The 19,927-nt window shown below is 62.5% G+C and overlaps 2 protein-coding genes across 4 annotated transcripts; both read right to left on the bottom strand.

The window, feature by feature from the left end:
- Positions 1-2,614: 2,614 nt before the first annotated feature.
- Positions 2,615-9,300, bottom strand: LOC105494123 (protein-glucosylgalactosylhydroxylysine glucosidase). The gene is made up of 14 exons (XM_011762249.3): positions 9,147-9,300; positions 8,266-8,676; positions 7,743-7,953; positions 7,237-7,672; positions 6,259-6,378; positions 5,675-5,806; positions 5,301-5,412; positions 5,063-5,135; positions 4,796-4,932; positions 4,572-4,705; positions 4,375-4,470; positions 4,105-4,202; positions 3,823-4,034; positions 2,615-3,736 (listed from the first exon to the last, which is right to left on the bottom strand). Exons 2-14 carry the CDS (start codon positions 8,522-8,524, stop codon positions 3,636-3,638), a joined length of 2,121 nt encoding a protein of 706 aa, XP_011760551.2. The 5' UTR covers positions 8,525-8,676; positions 9,147-9,300; the 3' UTR covers positions 2,615-3,635.
- A 2,290-nt stretch (positions 9,301-11,590) lies between these two features.
- On the bottom strand, positions 11,591-18,774 carry LOC105494122 (NLR family pyrin domain containing 6). 3 transcript variants are annotated; one of them, XM_011762247.2, is made up of 8 exons: positions 18,580-18,774; positions 17,578-17,858; positions 17,311-17,349; positions 15,341-17,099; positions 14,381-14,473; positions 13,090-13,260; positions 12,844-13,011; positions 11,591-12,356 (listed from the first exon to the last, which is right to left on the bottom strand). In XM_011762247.2, the coding sequence occupies exons 1-8, from the start codon at positions 18,606-18,608 to the stop codon at positions 12,218-12,220; spliced, it is 2,679 nt and encodes an 892-aa protein (XP_011760549.2). In that variant the 5' UTR covers positions 18,609-18,774; the 3' UTR covers positions 11,591-12,217. The 3 variants fall into 3 exon arrangements, with proteins under 3 accessions (XP_011760549.2, XP_011760547.2, XP_011760550.2); XM_011762245.2 differs by having other exon boundaries at positions 14,381-14,476; positions 18,580-18,713; XM_011762248.2 differs by lacking the exon at positions 12,844-13,011 and having other exon boundaries at positions 14,381-14,476; positions 18,580-18,713.
- Positions 18,775-19,927: the final 1,153 nt, after the last annotated feature.

Here is a 19,927-nt window from a genome sequence, read left to right as displayed (position 1 = left end):
TGGGTCCTGTCCCAGCCCCAGGACACTGACCCCAGGCTGCTGCCCCTGGGGCTCAATACTGACTCCCCGGAGCCTGGCCCTCCTTCTGTGGGGCCTCCATCCCTGCCCCATCCTGAACCTGGGGCCCTCCAGCCCCAACATGGGAACCTAACGCTGACCCAGTCAGACCCCAGGGTCCTCACCCTAACCTGAGGGTTCCCGGGCCCTAACTCTGCCCCCAGCCCTGCCCCTCCCTCCTCACACTCCAGGCCCCTCGGTTCCACGATTAAAAGTGCCTGGTTCCAGAAAGTGCCGCCTGGGCCTCTTTCCTGCCTAGTGTGGGGGAAGGAGCTGCCCTAGGGACCAGCAAAGCCAAATGCCACGGCCGACCCTGAGTGAACGGTGCGAGTGCCCCTGGCAGCCCTGCCCTGCCCCCACTGCCCGCTTCTCTCAGCCACTGGCGGCCTGTGGCTTATGGGGTGGAGGCCCCGAGTATTTTAAACTAAGTTTGAAGCCCAGGCCTTTGATCTCTGCTGCTCTGTGGTTTAGTGGCCTGTGCCCCAGAACATCATGGGTGCGTCCCAACTCCACGTGTGCCCGTCCCATCTCTGTGCACATGCGTGTGCTCGAAGTCTGCGTGAGGGTCCGTGCCTGTGTGTGGGCCCCATCTGGGGTCTGGTGTACGCCTCCTTCCTTCTGGGTCATTCTGTCTGTCCCTATGACCCTGCGCGCCCCCTTAATTCTGAGAAATCCCAGTCCCCACGGTGGTTTCCCTCCCTCCTGGGCCAGTGAGGGTGACTGGGAAGGCAGGGCGGGGACCATCCCATGGGCGGGGCTGGATACACACACATACACATGTGGGCAGGATAGCAGCTCCCCTTTCTCTCTCTCACACACACACCAACCAAACTATCCAGAAAGACAGAAAATGGGTGTGTGTGTGACATTTTCTGAGTCCCCTGGTGCTGGATGCTTGTTTTCACATTATTTTACCTGCACTGAGTCCCTTGGTGTATGGGTGCATGCACCATGGGGTGCATGTTCTCATATGATTTTACCTGCATTGTGCACCACTGCCTCCCCACACACCCCCACCACAGCCTGGTGATGGGAGAGTGCCAGGGACATGCACACCGTGGGCTGCAGGGAGGCCCTGGGGCCTCGTTGAGGCCAGCCATTGCCAGGAGGTGGTGCTTAACCGCAGAGTGGCCTGGGATTCTGAGCACCCCACCCCGGGGCCCTTCCCTCACCCTTGCCTGCTGGATCTTCCTGGGCTGTGGGTGGGAATCTTTATCTAGTTGGTCTACTTGGAGCCCTGGGCAGTGCTCCCTATCTGTGATATGCCTGCAGCCGACAGCAGGTGTGGCCAGGACTCTGAGTGCAGGCCCGGCCAGCCCAGCCCAGTCTCACGGTGGACCAAGGACAAGGGCAGTGTGCCCACCTATGCTTGCCTTGGGATAGAGACAGTGTGCCAGCCCTGAGCCCCAGGATGGCCTGAGAAGGGACCAGACTGTGTTGGATGCTGAGGCTGGGAGGGGGTCAGCCCATGTGTGGCTGGATACATGTCCCCAGGGATGAGACGGTCTGCCAGTCCCCAGGCTTACTGAGGGGCAGGGACGACCTGGCCCGTGCCCAGTGCTGTGGGTGAGCCACCTTGGGGGAACAGTCACCAGCACCTCCCTGCCTCAGGCTCAGACTCCTGGGCAGGCGGATGAACCCTGACCAGCCAGGCTGGCACACATGCACTGGCCATCACAACCCCCCAAAAAGGTCACCTCAGGATGTGCAGAGGTGACCACACACCTGTGTGGCATGCACATGCAGCAGGTTTCAGGCCACATTTCTCCTGCAGGCACGGGGCGACCCACCGACCTGACACCTGTGCACACATCACCCTGGCTCTGGGACTGCAAAGATGAGCTCCTGCTGGGACAACCCTGGTGGGAGAAGGGGCCCATGCTTCCCTCGGGGAACCTGCCTCTCGCTGCCCAGTGACAGCGTTGGATGGGACCCAGCTCTGCAGCTGAGGGAGCCTGTAGGGGACTGGGGAGCCACATGGAGGCATCAGGCTGCATTCCCCAAGGCTCGCGCCCGGCACTGGACCGCACGCTGGGCTGCACCCTGACCCGCAGCCCCTCTCCACTGTGGCCGTGAGCCCCAGCAAGCAAGCTGCCGCAAGACACCCGGTGTCCACAGGTCTCAGCCATCTGCACTCTACGCGGCTCCTGTCAGGGCACCTGAGAGAACTCCCGGCCAACCTCTGAGTGCTGGTCTCGGCCGCGGGTGCGCTGCACTGGAGACACGCATCCCCCACACACTGCTTCTGGCAGCCGCTGAGAGTGGCAGAGACAGGCCTTGGGAGACCCAGGCCTCCTGATCCCCAGACCCCAGAGCTGCCTGGAAGAGGTTTCCACAGGCGTCCTTGCCTCCCTCCCTCCCTCCCTGAGTCTCCATCCGAAGGAGACTCTGAGGACAGGGTGCGGCGGCAGCACCAGTGCAGGAGGGAGGCGCAGACGCGAGGGGACCCACGTTTCTCAGCGTGAGCCTCAAAGTTGCTGTGCTTCCCGACCCAAGTGGAAGGAGAAATGGGGCCCAGGGCACGGCCCTTACTTCAGAAGGAAGGAAGCACAATTCCTCGGAGGAACAATGCTCTTCCCAGCACCAAAGCTTTAATTCCTCAGGCTGACCGCAGAGCAGGGGGCCTGGTCCTCGTCAGGGTTTCGGCGGCAGACGCCGTCACATCTTGTTCTTGGGAAACTGGGGCTGAGGCCCCGAGACAGAGGCTGGGCAGGGCCAGGGCCTTGAACCCATGCACGTCTGGCTCCAGCCCCTCTGGCTGGTCTGTGGAGAGCGCTGGGGTCTCGCTCTCAAATCCCTCTCCTGTTCTCTGGTGACTTCCCACTTCCCACTCCCCCACCCATCCTCACAAGCTGCATGGTTGAGGAAAGACGGCCATCCCACCCCACGCTGTGGCAGAGGCCGCCCAACCTGATTAAAGCTGCCCAGAGTCAAGAGGAGCCTGGGATTGAGACTAAGTTCCACAGCCGCATGGCGTGAAAAGTTCCTTTTTGGCAAAGCTGCATCTGAGAGTCTGGAGGAATTCTGAAGGGGGCCGAGTCCCCTTCCTTCGTGCCCTTATCCCTGCTGTCCCCGCTGAGGCCTGCACCTGCCTCTCTGCCTTCTCAGCAGAGCGGCCGGCCGCTGTGACCACGGCTCTCAGGAGAGTAGGGGATGAGAGGCCAGAGGTGATGTCGGCTCAGACCCTGGCTTCAAGAGCTCGGGGCGGTGCCATGGGACGGTGCGTGACAGCATCAGTCCACAGGGGCAGGCAGAGGTGGCGTGGGGATGCCACGGGGAAGCTACCTGCCCACGGGGGTCCACGGGAGTCCAGGCCACAGGCAGAACGCCTTGAACTCAGGCCAAGCAGCGTGGACCTTCCCTGGGAGCCTGGCTGCAGGTGAGGGGTGGCAGGCTAGGAGGGTGCCCAGGAGGAGTGGGTGCAGGAGTGGCCAGAGGGAAGGAAGAGGCATTTCTGAAGCCAACGTTCCTGACTGTTCAGGGGCAGGGTCCACGGTGAGTGACTCAGTGGGGCTGGAGGGACCGACAAGGGTGACCCAGAGGGGGCCCTGCGGCTCTGGAGCAGGTACCCAACATCTTCAAAAAGTCCTCCCAGGGAACCCGGAGCTGGAACTCCCAGGCAGATTCGCGGGTGACCTTTGTATCTGGCCAGCCGAGCGGGGGAAGGAGACCTTGTGTCCTGTAGGGAGAGAGGCAGGCTGAGGGGCACAGCCTGTGGTCACAGGTGCCTGGGCTCTTCTCTTGGGGGCTGGGGTGGTCTTCTACCTGGCAACAGGGAGAGGCGGGCCTGGGACGGCCACAGCTCAGCCTCCAGGCGGGGAGCCCAGGGCCCTGCTCGGGCCGTGACCTCCACGCTCACGGAGTCCTCGGAGAAAGAGAAGTTGAGCTTGTTTCCCTGGTAGAAGATGCCAGAGACGCTCACTCTGGAGATCCCCGACACACACACGGGGTCAAAGGTCACACCTGCTCGGGTGACCCTGCGGGAGGAGAGGTTTGTGAGGCGGCAGGTGGGGGTATGGGCTGCCCCCTGCCAGCCTCTGCACTTACCTGAACCCCGTGCACCCGAAGAGCACCGCCTGCAGGAAGCCCCCCATGCCTGTCAGGAAGTTCACAGCACCTGACCCGTCTGCATTCTCCGTCCACACCTGCAGGGGCAAGGGCAGCTGACACCAGGACCCCCCGGACACCGTCCTCTCTGGGCTGCTGTCCCAAGATCCGGCAGGAAGCTCCAGGGGTGCACCCTGCCGTGCCTGCTCTGAGGCCCGGCTCCACTCCCACCACGAGGGGCCCAGTGGAGGCAGGCGTGGCCAGGCTGACCTTGAAGGGTTCAGTCATGCTGGCAAAGCTCCTGTCCAGGAGGCCCCGGGCCCGCGCTGTGTCCTTCAGCTCCATCCAGCCCACAGCAAACATGCTCTGCGGTCAGAGGTAAGAGGACACACGGGGTGAGGCCCACTGCGTGGGCAGAGAAGACTGAAGCCACTGAGGCAGGAACCCCCCAGCCCCAGGGTGCTCACCCAGGTCATGGCGGGGCCCTGGGGGGATGTCACAGCCTCGTAAATCTCCAGGTTTTTCCTGCGAACATCAGGACTCAGGGAGAAGGGGACCGGGTATCCCAGGAGCACGACATCTGCCTGCTTCACCACCTCTCCTACGTGGAGGTGCTGCTGATTGGAGGGTGTTCCAGGACAGACTCGAGGGTCTTGACGGCAGGGGAGGAGGCCTTGAAGGGGTCACTCACCAGGCTCATACCCATCGAACTCCGGGTGGAAGTTCTGCTCCACGTCAAAGGGTACCTTGATCTTGTCAGCCACTGCCAGCCACTGGCTGGGGACGGGCAGACCCAGGTCCTGGGCCAGAGCAGCAGCAAAGCGCAGGCTGGAGGTGGAGGTAGGTGGGGGAGGCTGCAACCCCTGCGCTTCCAGCTGCTGCCTGCCGAGTGGGGGCACTGGGGCAGGTCTCCAGCTGGGGCAGGGGCGGGGTGAGGTGAGGGGATCTTGTGTCTGACCTGTTCTGGACCAGGACGTTGGTGTACACAGAGTTGTTGACCCCTGAATGGTACTCGTCGGGGGACATGACTCCTGGACACACAAGTCCAAGATGGTGCTCAGTGCAGAGCCTCAGAGGCCTTCCCTCCACGCTGGCGGTCAGCGTGGGGCTGGCACACGTGAGGTGTCTGAAAACATCTGCCGAGTCTGGGAACATCCACCCTTCCTCCCTGAGCCCCTCCCCACCGTGGCCCTCACCCCTCAGGTGGTACTTCTCCTCCCTGGGGCTCCACTCCACACGACTGCACCAAAACTCGGCCACAGCCCTGACCACGTCCCAGCCACCAGCCTCTCGAAAGAGCTGCAGGTCCTGGGGAGCAGGAGACAGCACAGAGGCCAGGGCCCCAGTCACTCTCATTCCCAGTGGCCTGTCTGTGCCCAGAAGCAAGGCCTGGCACTGAGACAACTGTCCTCAGCCCCAGCTTTCCAGGACCGGCCCCAAACAGGGCCTGGCACTGAGACACCCGTCCTCAGCCAGCTTCCCAGGACCGGCCCCAGATAGAGCCACGAGGAGTGGGGACTACACCAGCTGCCTGGCCCCCTTGCAGGAATGGGAGGCAGGCCCACCTCACCTGGGTGGTATGGTAGTACAGCTCGAAGGCCAACACCACGGCCCCATTGACATGGACCTCCTGGGCTCCATAAATGTCCTCAGGGCAAACCTCCAGGCCGGAGCCTGCACTCTCCCAGGCAAACTTGGCTCCCTGAGGGGTTGGGAGGGGGCAGACTTGGCCTTGTTGGAGGCGAGGGGTGGCCCATCAACTTTCCCATGCCCTTGCCCTGGAGGAGGGGGGCACGGCCTGCACCACGTACCCTGGTGGATGCTACTGCGAGATGTGCCCACTGCAAGTCCTCACTGGGGGCCACGTAGCTTCTGCCCAGTTCTCACCCAGTGCTGACCCTGGCTCAGGGCAGCAGGGGCACCCCAGGGGGTCCTGGGCCAAAGTGGGGTCCCAGCCCTGCTGCGGTTCCCACCTCCTCTCTCTCTCAGGTGCGGGGGGGACACTGCTGAGGCCCCACAAGCCTCAGGGTGGGGAATCTAGGACATCCCAGCTCTGTCCAGAGAGGGGGCCTGGGGAGAGGGATACATGCCTGGGAGGGGTGTGGGGGCTGCAGGCCCTGCAAGGCCCTGTGGCCAGTGCCCAGGTCCCCTCACCTGGTAGCCCAGGTTCTGGGCATTCCCCAGGGCCCCGCCCAGCGTGCGGATGCGGTACTCCAGGATGGCCCTGGCGGCTTCGGGGTGGAACATCAGGATATTCGGGAACATCCAGAGGTCCTGAGAGCACAGTCCCTCGTTCTAGGGCCGGGCAGGCCCTCACTGCTCCCGCCCCTGCTGGCCACGTTCCACCCTGGCAGAGCTCCATTGCTGGCGCCTGCTGGGTTCCTCCTCTGCTGCCCACTCAGATCTGCAGACCCTCCCCACCTGCCCACCCAGTTCTGTCTCCAGCCCAGAGGCTCCTGGAGTTCTGGTCCTCAGCCCCACACTTCGCCTCCCCAGCCAGAGTTTGTGTGGCCTCCGAGGCTCGGCCGGAATATGGGCATGGGCGGCCTCAGGCCGGCCGGCCCGCAGTGAACGCCTCTGGGAGCCTCATCAAAGAAACGCCACAGTAGCGGCACAGGGAGGCTCAGCTCCAGCGCCGTCACTCTCGACACCTGCATGCCCAGCAGCCATCACGCCCCTCTACCCTGTGCCCTCAGTGCCCCCGTCACCCTCGCCGGCCTCCAGCACCGGGCTCCACGCAGCAGCCACACAGGTATTCCCAGTCCCCACAGGTCCCCGTCCTGATAGGTCTCTGCAGCTCACTGGCTCTCAGGTAAACGCCAAGCACCACACTGCTGCCTATAAACCCTGGCGACCTGGGTCTGCAGCCCTTCTCGCCTTGGTGGGGGCCCCTCCCCACGCCCTGGCAGGTGCCTCAGGCCCTCTCAGTTCTGGTCTCTGCACCTTCCATTCCCCTCACCTAGATCACTCCTCTGCCACCCTCCTGTTGAGATGCCACCTTTTCCAGGCCCCTTCCCTTTTGCCACAGTCCCTGTGCTTCCCCAGCCACAGCCCTGATGCCAGGGAGGGCAGAGACCGTGGACCTCCATGTGTCGCCTGCTGTGTGGCTGGTGCTGGGTGTACAATGCTCACCTGGTCCCAGAAGACGTGGCCCCAGTAGCATTCCTCACGGCTCCCATTGGAGAGGCCCCCAGGACTGAGGCCATGGCAGATGTATCCTGGGGCCTTGGGCTGGGGTAGGGCACTGAGCAGGTAGTAGAGGGAGCCACGCAGGGCCTGGCGCAGCGGCAGGGGCCCCACCATGTCCAAGCCACATTCTGCCCAGAGTTGGGCCCAGGCCTGTGCGTGAGCCGTGTACAGAGCTCCCCTGGCCTGCAGCTGCAGGGCCTCAGTGAGGCAGGCCTGAGCCTCAGCCCGGCTGCCGCCCACCACCGTCAGGAAGTCCCATGTCCTTTCCTCCTCACCTTCCCCAAGGGTCAGGTCTGGGGGTGCTGGTGTCCACAGCATGTGTACCTCCTGCTGTGGCCCCCCGGGCTGCTCAGGGGTGAGGGTGTGGCCATACAGGTACCTGTGAGAGTATGGCTCAGGGATGAGCTCCCTCCTGAACTCCCTGGCCGCAAATCTAGCCCCCTCCTTACCGGGCTCCCTGGAAGTCAGGACCCTGGTGCAGGTCCAGGTCTGGGCTTTCCGGGGAGAAGGCTGAGGACAGCAGCAGCGTGATGGGCCCGCTCCCCGGGGACAGGCGGGCGATGGACACACGGAAAGCCAGGACGTGGGGCAGTGTGCGGTGCGCATAGATGCACTGCGAGGCCCGGAAGTGGGGGCCCTCCAGGGTGTGAAGAAAGGAGCCTGGGGAGGCAGAAGGGAAGGCAGGACCACTCCAGGTGGGTGGCCAAGCTACGGCCTCCCTGGGGCAGGAGTGGACCCCCCACCGTGGCCTCTCCCCACAATGAGGCAGATCCCTCCGGACCCTGGGCTGCTCTTTCTTGCTACAGCTGCACAGGAGGCCTCCAGGCAGAGGGAAAGGGGGACTCTGCGGGCCTCTGGGGCCTCCTGTGTTAGTGAGACTTCCTGTGTAAACTCAGGAGGTGCTGGTGGGATTTCCCCCACTGGCCTGGAACAATGTCTGGGGCAGGGGTGAGGCAGGCCAGGCGGCCATACCTGTGTTGGTGTCTAGGGCAAAGGTCTCGGTCAGCGGCTCCCCCATCCCTGCAGGGGCCTCCAGCCGGACGTTGAGGGGGCTGGGCAGCACAGCCCGGTGCGTGTCCCTGCCAGCCCCATTGTACACGCCGCTCACGTGCAGCGTGTCATGAAACACTCGTGTGCCCAGGTATGCGTTGGTCACAGTGGCCAAGAGACGGGGGTCACTGGGCAGAGAGTGGGCAGCAAACGTGGTGGGGTCCTCGCCGGAGTCCTCCATGGGCTGGGCCTGAGCGGCCTGATGGGGATTCAGGGGCCCCGGGACTGGCTGAGCCGCCCTCTTGAGACCGTCTGTAATCCCCTGAAGCCTCCCTCAGAACTGGGGGGAGTTGCAGAACCAGCTGGGCAGCCCCGATTTTCCTGAGGCCCCTCCTAGGAGGAAAACGCCCAGGAACGGAGCTCAGACCCCTGAGGTTGATCTCCGGGAGCCCAGCTGAGTCCCTAAGTTTGTCTCTCCCACCTGGCACCTTAGATTCCAGTCCTAACCCTGCTTTCCCAACGACCGCCCCCACAACCCCGGTCTTGCCCCCACCCTCTGAGGTCGGGACCTGCGTCTGTCGGTGGGAAGTGGAAGTGGGGACGAGGGCGGGGTGGGTGTGGTGAGGGGGGAGCGCTGGGCGGGATGGGGGAGGGAGTCTGGGGCTGCCAGGGGCCCTGGGGGGATGGGGCACTGGGCGGGTGGGGGTCTCGGGGGTGTGGGCGACTGGGGCAGGCGGGGGTCGGGAGGGAGGATGGGGCGGCTGGAGTCGCTGGAGGGGGGCGACTGGAGGCTGGGAGGGCGGCGGGCGGGGGGCAGCGGGGAGGAAGCCTGGAGCTGCGGGGCGGGGGCCTCTGGGACTCACCGCAGCCCCACCCGGTCGCCGGGCGCCAGCGTGGAAACCTGTGTCCCTCTGCTCCACGCCAGGGCCGGGGAAGGAGGAGCCGCCCGGCTGCCGCGCCACCAGGAAGGCCCGCGGTCCCCGCCCCCGAGGGCCCGGGCGGTCGCTGGGCGGCGGGGGCGGTCGCTGGGCCCGGGGGCGGGACGTGCACTCGCGGCTGCAGCCCCGGCTCCCCTGGGTCGCGTCCGGGGCCTTCCCGCGCGCAGCGCCCTGAGTGCGCGGAGCTCGAGCCGGGACCCGGAGCTGTGTCCGGGGGGCTGTGGGTGGGGCCCGCGGGCCGGGGCTTCCCTCCCGCGCCTCCTCCCTCCCCCTGCGCCCTCCCGGCCGCCTCCACCCGGGTCTTCGCCTCGCTGCTGCCGGGGGGCTCGGGGGGCTCCGATGCCAGTGAGACCCCAGCCCCAGCCGGCGCCCGGGTTCTCGACATCGTCAGGGGAAAGAACTCAGGGTGGGGTCGGAGGAAGCGAGAGGCAGGAGGAGAAGCGAAGACGCAGACCCGCCGCGCTCCGCGGAGCTTGGGTCTCCTCCTTGGGGGCGGAATAATCTCTAGGGAGTCTGGAAAAGAAGGGGATTTCAGGGACACCCCGGCCCCCGCCGTGACTGCCTCCTTTCTCCCTCATTTGGGTTTTTGCCGGGAGGGTCATGGACGTGTCCCTCGCACGGGGTTTTGGCCATTTTCTCGCCCTCATTTGGGGTTTTCTGTTATCCTGCGGTTCCTTTGCCTCGGTCCTGTTCTAGCTGTTGTTTGGGTTTTTCCATCCTCCTGCAACCACCCGTGCAGTTCCCAATTCCCATCCCAACGCCACCGCCCACCTGGACACTGCAGGGCTCAGCCCTGGGCCCGCTTGTCCCTGTATCTCACGCTCCCTGACCCGGCCCTCATGTCCCTGTCCTGACCACTGGGTGCAGCCAGAGACGCCGGAGCCCAACACGTGCTCGGAAGCCTGCTGCTCCCACAGCCTCCCCAGCACAGGTGAGGATAACTGCACCCGTCCTGCTGCCCAGGCCAAGAACCCTGGTTTACCTCTGCCCGTCTTCACCCACACTCCATTCAACCCATGGGCAGGTCCTGTGGCTCCACCTCCATCCGCCCACACCTCCTCCTGGAGTGGCTCAGTCGCTCCCAAGTTCTGCTTTTGTTGGGAACAGACCCCCCCCCCCAACATTTAAGGCAGACCCTGCACTCTGCCCAGAACGCAGTCATGGCACCCAACTCCCTGAGGATGGGCCAAAAGCGCTCCTCATACAAGCTCCACCCGCAAACCCTCTCCTGCACCTGCCTTGGTTTCCTGACCTCATCTCCCCGCTGCCGCTGCCGCCTTCCCCTACCCCACTGCGGCTACCTGGCTTCCTTGCTGCTTCTAGAACTTTCCAAGCACACTCCCCTGCCTGGCTTGCTCTGGCAGCATCATTGTCTGAAGCACTTTTTCTCAAGACCTCTTCGGGGCTTGCCCCTCACTCCTTTGGGGTTTCAAATGGCCAGTCCTCAATGAGACTTCCTCAGACCCCCCTTTCATGCAACAGGAAACCCTGGCTCCATTCCCACCAGTCCCAGGCTCTGCCTTACTTTCCTCCGCAGCATTTATCAGCCCTACCTGTGCATCTTTATTACATCGTTACTTGTTTAGGCATCATAGGCCTATTGATTGTGGTGTGTATTTATGTATCAGAGACACATTTATTTACTTGTTAGAGATGGGGTGTCTTTCTGTGGCCCACGCCAGAGTACAGCGGCAAAATCATATTAGGTTGTTGCAGAAGTGATTGCGGTTTTTGCTTACTTTCCAACCAACCTAATAGCTCACTGCATCCTCGAACTCTAGGCTCAAGCCTCGAACTCCTGCCTCAGCCTCCTGAGTATCCGGGATGACAGGCACGTGCCACCACACCTGGCACACGTATACGTATAATATACGTATTTGTGCTATTGTGCTGTGTATCACATACATATGTGTTGTGTGTGTAGCATATATATATATAGTATTATACTATGTATCATGTAGATGTTTGTCTTCCTACCTAGAATGCCAAGTCTAGGAGGACAGGGTTTTTTTGTGTTTTGTGATATGAAGAAATGGAGTTTGAAAGTGGATTATAGTAGATTTCCCCTCGGAAGTGATGGGGCTGAATCTAGAGTCTCCCCCACCTCCCCACTCAGACTGGAGTCTCAGCAGCCCAGTAGGGTTGAGCAGAGAAGACACCAGGATTCAAGGACTGTCCGCTGCTGGTCCTGTCCATCAAGGCCCTTGTCACAGCGCTTCCTGCAGTCAGCCTGCCCCCTGAGACTCACTTTCCTCATTGAGGAACTGGGGGCCACCATCCTGCCCTGTCAAAGTGGGATGCTGGAAAGACTGTGAGCACCGACCTGGATTGCACCATGCCTGGCCAGGTGTAATAGAAGCCAACAGAAATGAGTGCACAGGAGAATTTATCATCAGTGCATGGGGGCTGCTCACCTGCCATGTGGTCATGCCTCCCACCCAGCACGGGGGTTCTGCTCTGTCTCTACCCTGCCCTAGTCTCCCTTCCCAAAGATCTCAGACCCTGGACACCTCTGGGCCTGGGCCACAGCCTCAGGGATGGTCTCATTCCTAACAGGGAGGGACGGTGACCTGCCTACCTTCGGTCTACAGGGGCACAGTCCTGGGGGCTGCTGGGCCACACTGCAGATGGGGGTTGGGCAGAGAAGGGTCACTGTGTCCCAGGTAGGAGCTCTCACCATCATTATTGTGGCTTGGGTTGGTTGGGGGGTGTCTTCAAGGGGAATGGCTGGAGGGGCCCAGGAGAGGAAGGTGGGTGCAGTAGTGGTGAGGCCGGGGGAGAAGGAGTCCCCCAGAGTATGGAGAGAGGGGCAGATCCTGGACCTGTCCTGGACGGGGCAGGGTGCCATGTCTGGGCCTCCCACATGCCTGTCCGGGGCCTCTCAGCTCAGAAGTTTCCCAGAGGCTGAGAGCAATGTCCTCCCGTGCTTGGAATGGGCCGTTCTCTCCATAGGGACTTTGACTAGGGTCTTCCACCCTGCTCTGGCCACCAGTGCCTCAGAAGGTTGAGACGAGTTCCTTGGGAGATTCTGGGTGGCCGTCCAGCACTGGGTGTGCGATGACCAGATCCGGCTTTGCTCTCTTCACAGCCTGAAGCTCCTGTAGTGACTGCCCACTCAGCTCCACAGAGGTCAGCCTGCAGCCACACACACAGAGCAGAAGCAGGGTCAGCGGTGGGGGAAAGCAGCCAGGGCTTTCGGGCAGGGCTGTGGGAGCAGCCAGGGCTTGCGGGCAGTGACGGGGCTGTCGGCTTAGCTGTGCCACAGACACTCAGGGACAGGCGGTGTCAGTTGAGAGGTTTGTCAGAGGCTAGGGGAGGGGCAGAGGCCAGGCCTTGGGGGTGGCAAAAGGGTATTCGGGGCCACTGGCCCAGGGTGCGGCCATGGGCACCAGACAACAGATGAACATTTGGTCAGGCAAAGTGGTCAAGGCCCGGAGCTGTGGCCAGGGCTTCAGAGGGCAGGCCTGTCAGGGCCGGGCTCCCAGGTTGGTGTTTGAGCTCTGTCACGTGGGAGGTCCCTGGGAGAGGCTCCTCTTCAGGGTTCAGGGGAAGCCCCCAGGCACCCACCCCCACCTGGGTTGACGGGCTGTGTCCCCAACACCCTTCCCACCCCTGCCTCCACCTGAGGGTCTGCAGGCCGCATCCCTGGTGCTGTAGGACGGCACACAGGTAGGTCACCATGGGGGCAGGCAGTTGGCAGCCGCTGAGATCCAGGGTGGTCAGGGCGGGGCTCTGCCGAAGCATGCCCACCAGGTACTGGAGCCCTTGCTGGGAGCTGGGCAGCTGTACCCTGTGGGAGGGCAGACCTCAGGAGCTGCTGGGGTGGTGGGGGGGGGCATCCCATGGTCCCTCCCAAGCCAGGCCTCACCTGACCGTCTGCACCCTGCATTGGGGCCAGGCTAGGCCCTCACTCAGCATGCGCAGTCCTGCCTCACTGAGCCTGTTGTGGAGGAGGCCCAGCTCTGTCAGTGCCGGAGCTGCCCTCAGGGCCTCAGAGAGGTCTCGGCAGACTGCGTCAGGGACTTTGCAGTGGGACAGCCTGTGGTCAAGAAGCACATAGATTTACCTGTGGGCACCTCAGCCACCACACCACCTCCAACTGGATAAACTGCCCACTCCCCAGCGGCCCAAGGTTCAGCTGAGAGATGTGTTGGCACCACATCCCTCGCTGGACCCCACAGAGCCTGCCGTGCCCTTTGTCACCACGCACCCCTGGGAGCTGTGTCCATTTCTCCCTACAACACTCTCAACGAGCTCTTTGGTGAGCTGAGACATGTTTCAACATGTTTGCCGCACGATTGTCCACCAAGCTGAAGTGGCCGACTCAGTTTATTTCGTCGGCCAGTCCTGATGGTTGGGGAGTTGTGGTGTTTCTCCTCTTTTTTTTTTGCCATTTTAAATAATGGTGTGCTGAACATCTTAGTTTACCAGCAGGATTGCTGAGCCAAATGCGATCACCTTTTTGGCTCCTATGCTTATGTCCAGATTGCCACACCCCCACCCCCGTACCAAGCTAATCTGCTGAGTCGCCATCCATGTAGGATGTACCTGTTTCATCATCAGTACTAGTTCCTAGATTTTCTCTTCCTTTCTGCTCACTTGGTGGTAGCTAAGAGTGACTGGAAAGTTATTGCCATGTAAGAACTGTACATGTGTGGCCACATTAAATCTCACCCCAACTCTCTAGATCTACTGGCTCCATTTCACAGGGCAGGAAATGGAAGCTTGGATAGATGGACTTGCCACTGGGCACACAGAAGCAGGCTGGGATTTGCAGACAGCCTGACTTCAGAGCCTGGGCTTGAACGCCTTCCTCCACTGCTTCTAAGAACCCAGCAGTTTCCAACGGCAGTTTCCTTCCTTCAGAAGGAAAATACACTCTTGTCTTCTCTAATCCCTCCCTCAGTACGCTTCGCTGCTTTCCACTCACACCAGGACCAACCTTTTCCTACCAGTACCTAACCTGGTAATGAAGCTCCAGACCCCCACCCCCTCCTCCCTCCGCTCTGTGTGAGGACAGCCTGCCAGTCCCAGCACCCACAGGCCTCAGGCTCTGGCCTGACCCCTCAGCCTTCTTTCCTAGGCCACACTTCTGTCTCTCCCAGGGCGTCCTGCTCTCAGTCTGCTCCACAGGAAGGGCTGGGGGTGTGGCCACTCACGTGAGGCTGGTCAGACGGCACAGCGGGTCAGTCATTGTCTGAAAGAGTGGATGAAGAAGGGAGGCTGGCAGTTGTTTTGTGGTGCCTCGAGAACTGCTGGGAGAGAGAGGAAGGTGAAGCCCACCCTGCCCCTCACAGTGCCCTCCCAGAAAGGACTCCTGCCTATCTCTGGTCCTGGGGTCTCAGAGCTGCCCCTCCTCCTCACCTCCATGCTGAAGGTGAGGAGTGTGAAGTCACTCCCTTCACACTCCCCCCACCACACCCAGAGCAAAACCACTCATCTGTGGCCCAGGCACCATCCCCCTGGAGTGTCTGAGTATCACCCACATCCCCTACATGGGTCTTTGGGTCCCCAGGCCCAGTCCCTGCCAACATCGTGACATTCATCCTCTCAACAGATGCCAAGCACCTGGGCAGGGGCTGAATTGGAGCTAAATTCAAGGGAACTCTGGCAAAAGCCTTGCCCGGGAGGAGCTGAGGGTCTGGTGGAGGTGTGGGGCAGATGTCATAGCAGGATGGTCAAAAGGGCACTTCCGGAGCCAGTTGGGCCCCCAGCCAGCTGGGGGAGCCAGGGCAGACTTGTAGGACAGGCAGCAAACTGAGAATATTCTAGGTGGAGGGAAGGGCAAGTGCAGAGGCTCAGGACAGAGGGCATCGTGTGTTCCAGAACTTATTGTCAGGACATATAATGGGAAGAAGAGCTGGGCCAGAGCTGTAGGGACATACTAGGAAGTTTTCATAGGTTGTGGGTGGCTGAGGGTGGGCATGGTGAGGACACCCTGGGGAAGAAGATAGGAACTCAGTGGTCGCCTTGCAAGGGGGTGGTCAAAGTCTCCCCTTTTGGGGAGCCAAGGTCTGGTCTGAACGTGCTCCCCATGCCAGATGGACACTGAGGTGCACAGGTTTGCACCCGCACACACACCTCACACACAAGAGAGCATCTCTGCCCTGGAGACGCACCTGCTGCCACCCAGGCTGGCCTGCAGCCGCTTCCCCAGGCTCTTCTTCTTCTTCTCCTGCGCAGCAACCAGTCTGCAGCTGATCAGCCGCAGTGCCTGTCCGGCAGGGCAGCACCTCACGCAGTAGCTCAGAACAGCCACGTCCATGCGGCAGAAGCGCACCCCCTGCAGCGCCAGCTCCGGGAGCCGGCACAGGGCTTGGCGCACAAACGCGTCCTCCTGCATCTCGTACAGGCAGTACAGCAACTCCAGGGGGTAGTTGGGCTCCTCTCCCTCCTCCTCCTCCTCTGGCTCTTCCGTGTCCTCGAGCCCTTTGGTCTCCTCGGTCACCTCTGGTGCCACTCCGGGGCAGCCCTGTCCCTGTCCCTGCACCCACCGCAGGGCCTCCTGCTTCACACGCTCTGAGACCACGCAGCCGAAGTGGCGCTCGATGTCGCGCATCCGCTCCGCGCTCAGCAGTCCGAAGAGGAAGCGCGTGGTGAGCACCAAGTGGCTGTGCGGCTGGGCTTCCCCACGCAGGAGTGTCCCAACGCCGCCAGCCGCGGTCCTGGGCACCCCCTCGTCCTCCAGCAGGTAGGACAGTGCCGCGAGGAACTCCTGGAAGCTCTGGTCGATGAACTGGTAGGTGACCTCCGTCTCCAGCACGCCAGGCAGCTCCTTTTTGCTGAGAAACAGCGTCTGGACTTTGGAGCCACGAAGCTCCAGTTGCTCCAGTTGCTTCTCGGCAAACTGCGCCCTGCGTCCGAGGACGCCCTCGCGGGCCAGGCGGCACAGATTGCGCAGGTCGCCCTGCACCCGGGGCCCGTCGGCTACCGGAGCCGAGCTCAGCACGCTGGCGATGAAAAGCAGGTACACGGACGTGGTGGTCTTGGACGTGCGCGACAGGTCCCGGCCGAGCTCCAGCTGCTGGCGCAGCACGGTGCACACGATCCAGCACACGAAGGGCACGAAGCACAGCGCGAACAGCGTTTCGTTCTCCTTCACGAAGCGGTAGGCGCGCTCGGCCCTCCTCTCGTCCTGGAAGAACTTGTAGAAATACTTCTTCTTGTCCTTGTCAGAGAAGCCGCGCACCTCGGCGCACTGCGGGGAACACAGGCGGCCCTGCAGCCTCCCGGGGGACGCGGCGCGCGTGGTCACGAGCAGGAGGGCCGTGGGCAGCAGCGCCTTACTCAGCAGCCCGCCCAGCACCCGCGCGCCACTCGCCGCCTCGAAGGGGTCTGTGCAGGGCGCGGCCTCGGGGCCCTCCAGCGCCGGCAGCTCGTCCGCGCCGTCCAGGATGAAGAGCAGCCGCTGCTGCTGGGCCAGCATCTGCGGCACCGGCGCGCCGCGGTCGGGGCACTGGTCCAGGATCAGGTCAGCCAGGCTGCGCGTGCCCGGCCGCTCCAGCAGCTCGCCGCAGGGCATGAAGAAGGCGAAGTCCACCTGGCCCTGGTACAGCTTGCCCGCCGCCCAGTCGTACAGGATCTTTTTGGCCGCCATGGTCTTGCCGATGCCCGCCGGGCCCTGCAGCACCACGGTCAGCGGCCGCCGGCCGTCCTCGTCGCCGCGGAAGAGGCGGTTGAAAGTGTGCGTGTCCGAGCGCCGCGCGCGCCCCGGCTCGGGCTCCTCCGCAGGCCCCAGCGCCTCCTCCTCCGGGGCGGCGCTCTCGGGCGCGATGAGCAGCTTGGTGAAGCGCTTGGTGATCTTCACGGAGCGGGCGTTCCTCTCCTTCACCCGGGCGTGCAGCTGCAGCACGTGCTCCCGGTACTTCTTCTTGTATTCTGGGCGCAGCGGGAGACAGCGCGGGGACAGGGGTCGGCGGTGGGGCAGGCTGCGCCCTCTGGGAGCCCACGCCCTCCCCGGCTCTGCTCAGGCCTCAGTTTCCTCTACTGGACCACGGCCCACGCCCCTGGCGGCCCTCCCACCCCGGTCCTCCCCCAGACCCTCCAAGTGGGGTTGGGACACGCGTGCCCCCCAGCAAGAGAGACCCACCGGACACGGAGAGCAGCGCCGCGGAGCCGGGCCCGAGCCCTGGAAGGGAAACTGGGGTGAGGTTCCGCCGAGGGCGGGGAACCGGGGGAAGGCGCCACTGGGGTCCGAGTCACCCTGAGGAGCACGCAGGATCCTACCCCTGGGGCCCGCGAATTTGTGGATAAAACGCGCGGGGGTCGGGGGCCGCGCCGGGGCTTCTCGCGGAAGCCGGGAGGAAGGCGGCCCAGCCTCTGTCCAGACAGGAGGGACCTCCCGCCCGGAACTCACGCCGCAGTCGCTGCTCCTTGAGCTGCGCCGCCACGTCGCGCGCGTCCGCCCTCTTGAGGGTCTTGCGGGCCACCTCCAGCGCAGGCTCCGGGCCATAGAACTGGGCCAGCTGCTCCGCGAGGTCCACGGCGTCCGCGCGCTCCAGCCGCCCCCACGGGATGCTGCGTCGGTCCGGGCCCACGTCGCGCAGCTTGTGGCGGAAGCGCTTCAGCTGCTCTTGGCTCAGTTCCTCCAGCGCAGCCAGGAGCAGCTCGCGGGCCACCGCGAGGCGCAGCCCGGTGCTGGAGACGGGCGGGCGTGGGTCATCTGGGAGCGGCCCTCGGGTGACCCCCGCCCACCCCCGACTCTGGCGTTTGAGAACCCACCGCGGGCAGGGCCTCAGGGAGCCCCGGGCCAAGCTGGATCCATGGGGTGAGGGAAGGGGGCAACGGGGAGTGACCGCAGACTTTGCCCTCCTCCGTCCCCGGACCCGGGTCGGGGCATCTTGGTGTTCTTCGCCCTCTGAGGGTGAAGTGGGCACTGGCCACCGCCGACCTGAGCTCTGGGGGGCACCTTCCTCCCCTGCACCTCCCTTTCTGCTTCTGTTCTTCCATACCCCAGGCCAGGTCACATGCCCTGAGGGAGGTATTTCCAAGAGACCCTGAACCCCCTTTCCTCCCTTTCCTTCTTTTCCCTCTCTTCCCGAGCCGAGGCAGAACTGGCCTCTATGGCAGCAGACACTGCCAGGCCCAGGCTGTCTTCCTGGGGTCCCCACCTGGCTGCCTTTTGGTGAGGCCCAGCTTGGGGGCCTTGCACCAGGGCCTGAGTCTGAGCCTCTGGTGGGGAACAGACTCCACAAATGCCCTCTGTGGGGAGGCAGTCCTTAGACTCCTGAGCCTGGGGGTGAGGGTGGGGAAGGATGCGACAAGGGTGGAGAGCCCGAGGGAGTCAGCGGGTGAGCTGGAGGCCCCAGAGGGCTGAGACCAGCTGATTCCCAGTGACTACCCTGGAGCCAGCACTTACCTGGAGCCGGGGTCCTCTGGCTGGTCCATGGGGTCTCTTCCTCCCTGGCTCTAACACTCCTGGGCAGAGGTGGGGGGGGTCAGAGAAGTGATTCCTTCACAGGCTGAGATGGAGCCAAGCCTTAGAGGTTGTCCAGCCGGGTCCATTACCCGGGTCCACACACCCCAGCTCAGCTGGCACGAGATGCCATGGGGCCCTGTGGCACACACATCATTGCCCTTTAAGGGCTCGGCTTGGTGACCTTTGATTTTCTTACTCCTTCATTCCATTAATGTTCCCCGAGAACCCCTGGGTGTGGCATCGGGGCATGGCTGTGAGCAGGCAGCTGCAGAGCAAGGTGGGTTTTGTGAAGGAGGTGACTGGCTCAGCGCCTCCCTGAGGCCTCCCTCCTCATCTTCAGAGCCAGCAGCTTCAGTGCCACACTGTGCCATGTTGGCGTCTAGTCACCCTCTGCTTCAACTTATGGCATTCAGGGAGACATTTAGGCCCACCTGGAAAATGAAAGATCTTGTTCCTTTACTTTCTCAATAAACTTGCTTTCACTTTATGGATTTGCCTCATATTCTTTCATGTGCAAGATCCAAGAACCCTCTTTGGGGGTCGGATTGGGACTCCTTTCTGGTGACATCGTTCTGTCAAACCACAGAAGGGATGATACTGAGGAGACCCCTGACCCAAAGGAAATAGGCTGCAGCACAAATTGGCCAACTTTGGATAAGTGGTAGGTACCCGAGTAAAGGATGGGATTGCGTTAGAGGCCCAGCTTAGGGGAGTTAGAGTCTCTCCTAAGACCAAGAGGGTTAAAGGCCTCTGTTTCTGTTTTTTGTTTTTGTTTTTTCCGATACGGAGTTTCGCTCGTGTTGCCCAGGCTGGAGTGCAGTGGCGTGATCTCGGCTCGCTGCAACCTCTGCCTCCCGGGTTCAAGAAGTTCTCTTGCCTCAGCCTCCCGAGTAGCTGGGACTATAGGCACGCACCAAGATGCCTGGCTGATTTGTGTATTTTTGGTAGATACAGGGTTTTACCATGTTGGCCAGTCTGGTCTCGAACTCCTGACCTCAGGTGATCCGCCCGCGTTGGCCTTTCAAAGTGCTGAGATTACAGGCGTGAGCCACTGTGCTCAGCAAGGCCCCTCTTAATAAAAGGCAAGGATGCTTGACCAAACCTGGGTTTGAGGCCCAACTTAGGATGGTTAGAGTCCCTTCTAAGATTTAGGAGTTTAGAAGCCCACTCGGTAAAGTTCCTCTTGGCTAAGAATGGATTTGGTACCATGGGATGTTAAGCGCTGTTGTCTTTGGAGTAATCTGCCTTGCAGTCTTTGCTGATGGCTGTGGGTGACAGAATTAGGCAT

The sequence above is a fragment of the Macaca nemestrina genome, chromosome 12 (genome assembly GCF_043159975.1).
Source record: "Macaca nemestrina isolate mMacNem1 chromosome 12, mMacNem.hap1, whole genome shotgun sequence".
In the NCBI taxonomy this organism is placed as follows: domain Eukaryota; kingdom Metazoa; phylum Chordata; class Mammalia; order Primates; family Cercopithecidae; genus Macaca; species Macaca nemestrina.
This window is presented reverse-complemented; position numbering and strand designations above follow the sequence as displayed.